Source organism: Gymnoscopelus microlampas (genome assembly GCF_963454915.1).
Source record: "Gymnoscopelus microlampas genome assembly, chromosome: 13".
In the NCBI taxonomy this organism is placed as follows: Eukaryota; Metazoa; Chordata; class Actinopteri; order Myctophiformes; family Myctophidae; genus Gymnoscopelus; species Gymnoscopelus microlampas.
Genome location: NC_139950.1, coordinates 48,964,778 through 48,975,735, shown reverse-complemented (window position 1 = coordinate 48,975,735; position 10,958 = coordinate 48,964,778). Strand labels below are relative to the sequence as shown.

General features: G+C 41.8%; 1 protein-coding gene across 1 annotated transcript; it reads right to left on the bottom strand.

The window, feature by feature from the left end:
• Positions 1-352: 352 nt before the first annotated feature.
• On the bottom strand, positions 353-10,724 carry cxcl12a (chemokine (C-X-C motif) ligand 12a (stromal cell-derived factor 1)). Its single transcript, XM_084076985.1, has 4 exons — positions 10,552-10,724; positions 5,857-5,974; positions 3,465-3,548; positions 353-802 (listed from the first exon to the last, which is right to left on the bottom strand). The coding sequence occupies exons 1-4, from the start codon at positions 10,619-10,621 to the stop codon at positions 775-777; spliced, it is 300 nt and encodes a 99-aa protein (XP_083933111.1). The 5' UTR covers positions 10,622-10,724; the 3' UTR covers positions 353-774.
• Between the last annotated feature and the right edge of the window lie 234 nt (positions 10,725-10,958).

Here is a 10,958-nt window from a genome sequence, read left to right as displayed (position 1 = left end):
AAAGGCCGTCTCCCTTCAGTGCCGCCGACCACAACGTGTCCTGCTCTTCCTCACAATTTCACAGCGCTCTTCTTCATCTTCATCCTCAGAGGACCCCTCAGAGGGACCCCCACGCCCCCCAAAAGGCAGTACGAAAAACAAGCTATAGTTGATGGGTGTTTTGGATGACCGTTGCCTAACCTTCCATCTCTCTACCCCCCTCGCACGGACGGTTTCACCCGAGGGTTTAACCCGGAGTCTCGGGGGGGCCCAGATGTGGCTAGACGATTGCCCCCCCCCACACCCCGCGTGACACTAAAACCCAGAGTCCTCCTGACTCCTAAATGACAGACAGGCCAAGGGGGACAACAGCTCCAAAAATAAGCTCTTTACTATGAGGTCCAATAACACAACAAAACAAAAAGAAAACATATACAGTATGTACATCAGTTATAAAAACATACACTCGCAACATATGGACAGATATAATTACATAGTTTTGCAACAGGAGTGTGTATTATGATAGATGATGGGTGGCGGCGGTGATGACGGCGATATCGTTGACTTAGGCGGATTTTGGTGGCACATGGTTGACAGAGTTCATTGGCTTGGTTTCCGTGCTAAAGGGACAACCTGCTTCATGGGAGGAGGCGGAGGAGGCAGGGTAAGTGCTGTATAGCATGCCAGATATAATCACACACATTACACATGATGTCACATATCTGTAACGATGGTCCAGAGAGCCTTGTTGTTGGTCCATCTGCTGGATCTCTCTCTCTCTCTCTCTCTCTCTCTTTAGACGGCCTGTTTGGCTTTCTTCATCCTGGAGACACAGAAACAGTGGATTTGAGTTAATGCCAGAGATAAACAGCCTCGGAAAGCCGAAATATGATAACATCGTATATTAGGCTGAGTGTGCTGAAAAGTAGATTCTTAAAAAACACCATGAGTGTTAATTTAACTCTGAGAGTTCACAAATCAAACGTTTTCCGGGTCCATTTCTGCACTCCAAGTTGAATGAACACTCGTAGTTTTACAGTGTGGCTGTGTTGGCTCGGCTGGTGCTTAATACCCACAGATGAGTTAGTACAAGGAAGAGTGCAGACATCGCCAACGAAAGCTCTTGGCTAAGTGAAGAGACAGCGAAATATGTGCACTCGGTGAAACTCTTCTTGGCTATTGGCTCTCACCGATAAACACCACTTTGAAAACAATAATGAGAATTTATTCCACTACGACTGTCTGCCAAAGTACGCCTGTGAGAGAAGCCAGCGTTAGACTGCTTCGGTGTTCCAAAGATGTCCCCAGTTGATTCAAGGACACGGAGCCAAACACTTCATCTTGGACGGCACTCTTTTACGCAACCATGAACGAGATTTGGTTTCGTTTTTATTCAAAGGAACACGCAACCTCATGAACTATAAGCTGGCCATTGGGGACGAGAACATTTTAGTTGTTGATTGGCCGAAGGATTTTCTTCCAAGTGATTTCTTTGAATATCTTGTACTATTTCGAGCCCCTGCTGTACAACATTAAAAAATACTTTATGATGAAGCATATATATCAATCAAGGCAATGCTTTCGCAACTGCTTGTTATCGCCAGGCGTAACAAGGGAAAGGCTACTTGTTTTGTGATTTGCTGACTAACTTAATGGACTTTTTGACAAGAATTTATGTGATAGAATGCTGCACATCGCTCACAAAGTAATTACGCTGATCAGTGGTCACGTCAAACAAATTCACCCAACAAAGGATTTCCTGGCAAAATGTACCATCTGGAGTTATTAGCTTTTATTCCACAGCAAAAAAACAGCCTGTCGTTTTAAAGTGTGACTCTAGCCATGTGCAGACAGTCCGTTTGAATGAGTGTCACTGCGTCACCGTGGACATGCATGGCATGCAGCCCCATTGCATTTGCAAAGAGGCATCATCCACGCTCTACCTGAGATGTTTTGTTATGCGAAACGCCTGATTCACACCTCAGCCTCGTCGGGACAGACTCCTCTCTCCTCCCGAGGCAGACGGGGAGCGACGGGGGGGGGGGGGGTTGATGGGGGGGGGGGAGTTGGACAGTGCTACAGGGTGGGGGGTGGGGGGAGAGTTGGAGTGTCCAACAGTATGTGGATACATGTCTGTGAGTTTGGTTTCTGTTTCAAAGACATGTCCAACTTCGTCATTGTCTCACAACCGGCTCAGCGACCACATGTGGGCACGTTCATAATGCGGGTGGGCCTTGATGTACAGTACAGTAGACAAACCAACAGTGTGTGACTCTCGTTATCTGCTACCACAAGGACATGAGTTGTCAGCCCAGTCTACCGTGTATGTACTCCTGTGCTTAATCATGTACCTGCATGTTCCAGGTTAGGACTATTGGGCCGTTAAGGGCTGTCACTCTCCTAATAGGCCATTAATAAGTTAAATACAAGTACTTAAATGTACATTTGCATCCTCGCTTGCTTGCTTCACTCTACAGCTCATTCTAATATTGAGGGAGTCACTGAGTATAAATATCTGGCCATTGGGTTGATGGGAAATTTACATTTCAATTGCATTTGGAAAACCTCGCCTCCAAGTTGAGACAGAAAGTTGGCTTCCCGTACAGAAACAGAACCGGTTTTCATTTATTTAGTGGGAAGGAGGATTGTTTAAGCAGTGTTCTTATCGTTTAAGGACTGTGGTGATATGATTAATCTGCATGCTGCCGTGTCAAATCCTAACCACTTGCACTCTTCCATATATTTTCCAAAATAGCAGATGTACAAGCTCACAACGTGTTGCAATCCAACACGTTCTGAGCTTGTACATCTGCCATTTTGAAAATGTCCCAAATAGGGATGTAAGGTGTATTACTCAACATTTTGTCCTTTTAAATACTGTAATAAGGTTGGTTGGCCTTCTCTTGTAGAGAGGCATAACAAACACTGGTATTTGTATATTTTCAAGACCCTTATCAGCGAGCTACCTCCTTGCATCTCAACCTTGTTGGAATTCTGGAAGCCACAGGACTTGTTCTAATGACTGCCTAGTAGTTCATAGATTCCCAAGAGCTCGGTAAAAGGGGCATTCTCCTGGAACGGCCTCCCACATACTCTGGAGACTATAAGGTTCTTCCATCTCTGGCAGAGTTTTAGGACTTTGATTTCTAGACCCTTGTGTTTCAAGCTGCAACTGCTTTAAATTCCAATTCTATTGTTCAGTGATTGATATGTTTGTTCTTTTGCTTGTTTTCGTAATTGTAAATTCGACTGCGTCAGAAATGAGGGAAACCTCAACTATCCTTTCAAGAATAAATAAAGGTTCAATCTCACGAATGAATAAGTTATAAAGTAACAATATACAGTATCAGAAGAAATCCAGCCATGTCCCTAACCCAAACACACGTAGGCTTTAAGTCACGTATACATAATACCCAAAACCAAGCACAGACTGACTGGAAAAGGCCATAATGTTTAAGCATTAGTTGGGATGTGAAGTCACTTACTTGTTGATCGCATTCTTCAGGTATTGCTGCAGCCACCTGATCTCTGGGTTCAGACAAACCTCTTTGTTTGTCTTCAGCTTGGCACTGAAAAGAAGAAAGGAACACGTTTAGCTGAAAAGCTCCATAGAGAGAGTGTGTGCACATTATGTAGATTGTAGAATCTTCATTTACATGTATTCAGGGAGACGATTAAGAGGTTGTAGATCTGCTATTTCGCCTATGTTTATTTTCACCAAATGTTAATATTTTACCTATTTTGACCAGAATAGGAACGCTAGTGATCATGTGGTTCAGATATCTTTTATTGATGTCTGAATGAGGGACTATAACACTATGAGAACCGCTTTGACATGCAGCTATTGGCAGTTGTGTAAAGTAAGCATTTACTCAAGTACTGTATATACTTGAGCACAATTTCGAGGTATTTTTTACTTCACTGGAGTATTTCCAATTTGCCCTACTTTTACTTCTACTCCACTACATCTCAGAGGCAAATATTATACTTTTACTCCACTAGAATTATTTGAAAACTTTAGTTAGATTTGATTATTATTACAAAACATACCCACTTAAGCCATATATACATTTTGGCCATTTGAAAATAGCAGATCTACAAGCTCACAATGCGTCGCATCGCGACGCATTGTGAGCTTGTAGATCTGCTATTTTCAAAAGATTTTTATACACTTGAAAACGTGTGAAATGGGATATTCTACACAATGAATACTTTCTACTTTGGTACTTTAAGTACATTTTGATACCAATACTTTTTCCACCTCTGGCTATTGGTTATTTACTCTGTTGAGAATAACATGGAGGCTATTATTAGAAAGGTTCAGAGTGAGGATCGTATGTCCCCCATGTGGGGACATCGTGCCCACTCCAGTACAAGTTCCCTGTTTATCATTAGTGGACACAGTTTATTTGGTCTGATAGAGCTGTGTCGTGTCCCCTTGAGGCTATATTGACTCCACTCTCCCTCCCATCAGAAGTGTATCAAGCTAAGCACCGCGCTGTTGCTCATTTCCCCCCTTTAAAACGTGCTCACATAAACCAGAACAATGAGTAAGACCGGACCATAAAGATTAAAGCTCAGAACGCTGCGTTCTGCGTGGGAAGAAGCACAACGAGAACCAAAACCAATTGCGTCGTCGAACCCACAATTATTGCTTTCCTGTCGAAAACAAAAGCAGCTTCCAATTCCCTTCACATTCACTCTCCTTTAAAAACACCAATAGACCACGCTTCCTGTGGATGTGTCAGGCTGTCTGTCTTAGGGATCTGCATAAAAACAAATGTCTTTCTCTCTCTGTGTGTGTGTGTGTGTGTGTGTGTGTGTGTGTGTGTGTGTGTGTGTGTGTGTGTGTGTGTGTGTGTGTGTGTGTGTGTGTGTGTGTGTGTGTGTGTGTGTGTGTGTGTGTGTGTGTGTGTGTGTCACACACACCCCCCACACACACACACACACACACACACACACACACACACACACACACACTCATGCACAGCTCCTTTCTCTGCCTGTCACCTCCAAAAGATTGATGGTGAGAAATGTCTTCCGAGGAGGGAACCTGTCCTTTAAAAAAAAAAACGTATTTTTGAGCCAGGAGTGGGTGAGCGTGTGTTTGTGCTGAAAATAACAGCTTCACGATCAGTTATTTTTGGTGACCGGCACACAGTCCACAGTATAGCTAAACTAAGCTTTAACGAGCACACAGGCCGGCTGAAGTCTAACTTATAGGACGCGGCACAACGGTGTCGCTTGTTTGCGCCTCGCTGTTAGCTTGTAGATCCGTTCTTTTTGACCGGCAACACTGTTATGCGATAAGAGTAGACATTTAATCTGCAATGTGGAACTTATTTTAATGAATAATAACCTTATTGATTTCAGATTGATTTCTCTCGTCTCTCGAGAGACATGACATGATGTCAGGTCCCGGTAGAATTGATTAGAAAATCGATAAGCCATAACCTTATTGATTTCCGTTTCTCAATAACAATAACCTACATGCCCTCTCGCTTCAGCTGTAAATGTTTGGTCCAAACCTTAAACTTTTTCATGTCAAGGACCCCTAAAATGATATGTATTTGGCCCCAGACCCCCATCTCAAAATATTTTGTTCCAGGGACCCCCCAGAAGCAAAGATTTGAGCTACAAATGTTTGCTTTAAAAATATAATATAGCAGATCTACAAGCTCATAGCTATGAGCTTGTAGATCTGCTATTTTTGAACAGCCAAAGTATAAAAGGTTAAAGTGGTTAAAATGATTGTGATGCTATATTAACACTTTTTGCTGGGGACCCCAAGGACCCCACTTAGGACACAAACATGTACAGATTGCAGACCGCCTTATTGGAGCTGTTAGATAAGTATGTATATGTATATGTACTTACATCACTTGGAAGGGGCAGTTGGGAGTGTGGATGAACCTCAGCTCGCGGATGATGCCTCGAGGCAGAGAGTTGACCGTAGAACGACAGGAACATCTCTCCACCAGGCTGATGGGTTTGGCTGCATCATGGAGAACCAAAAGAACAGAGAAACACATTTAGTTCTGTCACTTCTGTGCAATCCCTGACATGAAGTAAGATGGAACAACAGCATACAGTAACAGTATAAGAATGCTCTGGTTCTGGACACTCACATCACTGCTATAGTTATCTCATCTACCTGTTTCCATTACTTTCACCTGGAGTCCCAGGTCGTAATTATTCCCCCAATTAACCACATGAACCCTAGCGTCTCTATTCTGGAACGTTCGTCCAAAATAGCCTGATCTACAAGCTCACAACGGCTTGCAACACCATACGTTGTGAGCGTGTAGATCGGCTATCGATTAACTATAGTGGTTAATCTCTTCAAAATGAATTTATTACTGTGTCGCTTGCTGACAGGAACTGGTTTTCTGCAAGCAACACAGAGTCCTGCAAGTGTATGAAACAAGCTTTGGTTCCATTACAACCGGTGTCATGGAAGTGGATGGAACGAAGCACACAGGCAAATTGTGGGGGGGGTTCTAAGGGGTAAAAGCAAAGCAAAGTTTGTTGTTTACCCAGGGTGTCGGACTAAGTACGAAACTTGTTTCCAGCCGGACCCTGCATGGAAGCCTTGCTCAAGGGCTATTCAGCGGTGATTCATGATCGATGTGATGAATTGGGGAATCGAACTAGGGACCTTCCGGTATCATGGCCGCCCCTCTAACCACTAGGCCACCGCTGCCACAGTTTGGGTCCCCAAACTGCTTTTGGCCCCCCAACAGCAGTTAATGTAGCATCGTTCACAATCATTTTAACCACTTTTACCTTTTATACTTGGGCTATTCAATAGCAGATATACAAGCTCATAGCGCAGCACTGAGTGCCGTGCTATGAGCTTGTAGATCTGCTATTTTTTCAAAAAATCTTGAACATTAGTGAACATTTTAACACAAATCTTTGCTTCTGGGGGTCCCGGGCACAACATATTTTCAAATGGGGGTCCGCGGCCAAATATTTATCAATTTGGGCGTCCTTGACATGAAAAAGTTTGAGAACCACTGGGGTAAATGTATGAACTAAGCTTTAGTTATAGATTAAAGGCATACACTGTATGCTTTGTATGTGTGTGTTGAACCGTGACAGGGTACACAAATGGACCCCTTAAGGTTTTCCCCTTACATGCACCATAAATGTCTGAGCAAGATAAAGCATCCGCCGTCATTTTTATTAGTTAAAAAAAACATCAGAGTGCATTCAAATCAATCAGCAAAACGTGGTCAAGAAAAAGCAGGATAAAAGCCAGTATTTAATCACAGTGGTGAGTTTAACCGTTCCCATCTGCTGGCTGAATACACTATGGGGACGTTTGGCCCGCGCAAATAAACATATTTGGACCACTAGACAAATAGAGTCTGATGTGTTGGTTATATAAAAATGTATTGTTCTCAAAACCCTCTTACATATATATAGGCTAGACTAATATATCTCCTATTGTACACTCTGCGTTCTGGGGTCAATGAAAAGAGACCCCTTTGGTGATTGTTCAAGAAAAATGAGGTAATTGTTCAGATTGTAGTGAATAACATTGACATGCATGTGTGTTAAGAACAGCACATGTATTATATGGTGACTTTATTGTCTGGCTGAGACTTCTATGTGCGTTGTGGTAGTCGGTTTTATGTCGCTGCGCCCGATGCCAAGACGGCAAACTCATGCTTTGGCAATGAAGTGCTTTAAAGCTCTGTTTTAACCCATTAAGGCCTGAAGGGCCTATATGTTGCTATAGTATCAGTGGTTCTCAAACCTTTTCATGTCAAAGACCCCAAAAATGATATGTATTTGGCCGTGGACCCCCATCTCAAAACATTTTGTTCCCGGGACCCCCAGAGGCAACGATTTGAGTTACAAATGTTCGCTTTAAACATAAATACATTCAAAGATTTGCACACATTTTCAAAAATAGCAGATCCACAAGCTCATAGCGCGGATCTGCTATTTTTGAATAGCTAAAGACATCTCTAAATCAGTGGTTCTCAAACTTTTTCATGTCAAGGACCCCCAAATTGACACTTATTAGCCCGCGGACCCCCATTTCAAAAGATATGCCTGGGACCCCCATGAGAGAAGATTTTTTACGACTCTAGCAGTGATTCTCAACCATTTTAATTTCAAGGACCCCTAGTTTGACATGCATTAGGGGCTACGGACCCCCATTTAATGGCATTTCTATCACTTGGACCGCAATTTATATTGTAAAATCAATGTCAATTTAACTCTGAGGGTGTACAAATGTTGTGCATTTGTACACCCTCAGAGTCACAGACCCATAAGGGTCCATTTGGTGCCTAATCTATCATTTAGCTGGGGACCCCCTGGAACTCCCTCAGGGACCCCTGGGGGTCCCCCGGACCCCACTTTGAGAACCAATGCTCTAAATGACACAGATGCGTTCCCGGTCTCAATAGGTTAAAGTCAGCTAAACATGCAGGAGTCTTCATATTAGAAACTATCCTATGTTTGACATCTGCTAAATGGAACAAACCAATACAGATGATGTAAATGGCAGGCCTGCTCTGTGCAGTTCATAACCCCTGTGGCGGACAGTGCTGTAAAGTAACTAAGTATATTTACTCAAGTACTGTATACTTGAGTACAGTTTTGAGGCATTTTTGTTTTACTTTACTTGAGTATTTCCAGTTTTCAATACTTTTGCCTCTACTTCACTATACATCTCAGAGGCAAATATTATAGCATACTTTTACTCCACTACAATTGGCAACTTTAGTTGCCAGTTACTGTGTAGACTTTGATTATTATTACAAAGCATACATTAGCCACTTCAACCCTATATGCATTTTGGCCATTTGAAAATAGCCGATCTACAAGCTCACACATGATGCATTGTGAGCTTGTAGATCTGCTATTTTCAAAAGATTTTTTATACATTTGAGAACTTGCGAAATGGGACATTCTGCATAATTAGTACTTTCTACTTTTGGTACTTTAAGCACATGTTGATGCCATTAGTCTTGTACTTTATTACTCAAGTACATTTTGAATGTCGGACTTTTACTTGTAACGGATTATTTGTACATTGCAGCCAGTATGGATACTTTTACTCAAGTAATTAATGTGCGTACTTCTTCAGAATGCTTGTCGCTTATCACAGATATACCGGATCACACCACTCTGTAAAGCCATTGAATGAAGGATTTAAAACAGATGGCGGTGGATTAAATAAAACATGACCGCTATGTAAATGATCCTTTACACTTTAAACGTGTTGTCTCAGAGTATTAGCATAATAAAGGAGAGGTTAGGGACTGATGTCGCCATGAAGGCTGTCTCAGGGAAAGGCTCTAATTCAAGCAGTGTGTAATTACATGAAAACAAAGAGTAGAATAAATAAATACACACAGATCAGTCGTCCTGCAGAACGGGTCTCTGTGCGACATGCATGCGCAGCGCGCACCACACTACTCACATGTTTTACTTAAGTAAAAGTATCAATACTGCAATGTAGAAATACATTACAAGTACAAGTCCTGAATTAAACATGTAACTTATAAAAAAGTACAAAAGTACTCATTATGCAGAATGTCCCATTTCACACATTTTCAAACGTATTCAAATATTTTGAAAATACCCGATCTACAAGCTCACAAGATTTTCTATTTTCAAATGGGTGAAATGTACATGCAGGGCTGAAGTGGTTAATGGATGTTTTGTAATAATAATCAAAATCTACAAAGTAACTAAAGTTTTCAAATAATATAGCGGAGTAAAAGTATAATATTTGTCTAAAGATGTAGCCTATAGTGGAGTAGAAGAAAAAGTACAGAAAATTGGAAATCCTCAAGTAAAGTAAAACATCCTCAAAATTGTACTTAGTAGTTGAGTAAATGTACTTAGTTACTACACCTCTGACAACCGCACATGCATTTTACGCACGGCGACACATGCTGTAGGACTTAACCAAGAATACCAGAATAAACCAAGAAATTGACCTAATTAATGAAAGGATCTATTTTAAACGGAACCACCATTAATCTTAATGAGACGTGAGGTATAGTTATAGACTAGAATGTGTAGATTAACACTCGCAGGACTGTTATGATTTTTGCCATTATTAAATGTGAGATTTATTTGCTAAACTGAGAATTAGAATTACCCATTAAGTCACCTTAATCACACACTGAGTAGACCTACATATATGTATTTAAATCTGTTTTATTTGATTAGAAAAAAATAACAAATGGATAAACATTGATAGCTGATTATCTTAAAATGTTTCACAACAAACAAATAGAAAAGCCAAACTTCCCTAAAATCCAGACCATCCATATATAAGACCAATCCAAATCGATACATTAACATGATAAAACACGTCCTATAATAACAACCTGTAATAACAGCTTAATAAACAACCTGTAATAACAGCTTAATAAACAAGCTGTAATAACAGCTTAATAAACAACTTCCAGACCGTTTTAGATGGGTCCTTGAAGCCATCTGTTCATCTCTCTGTGCAAACAACACGCGCGACCCCAAAAAAACACACCAAATCCTTCAAACAGAAATAAAGTCCACAATAAATAAATCACAGCCTACCTTGTGACTGAGGCACGTAGTGAGTAACCATGGTGATCACTGTCACCAGCACCAGTAGCTTCATATCCATGCTGTGTGTGGATCTATGTATCTAAATGTATCTGAATGTATCTAGATGTATCCAGGCAGCGCTGTGTTAGATAGATGTCTGCTCAGGGTAAAGTCCTCTACGGTCTGACAGAGGAGAGAGAGAGTGCTGCTTGTGTTAAATGATCCTCACTCACACACACACTGAACACAGAGGCAGGGGGAACCGCATTGACCCCCCCCCTCTCCCCTCCCCTTTCCCCCTCCCCTTTCCCTCAGAGGGACCCCCCCCCCTCCTATCCACTCTGTGACAGAGACCCCCCCCCCACACGTGTGTGTGTGTGTGTGTGTGTGTGTGTGTGTGTGTGTGTGTGTGTGTG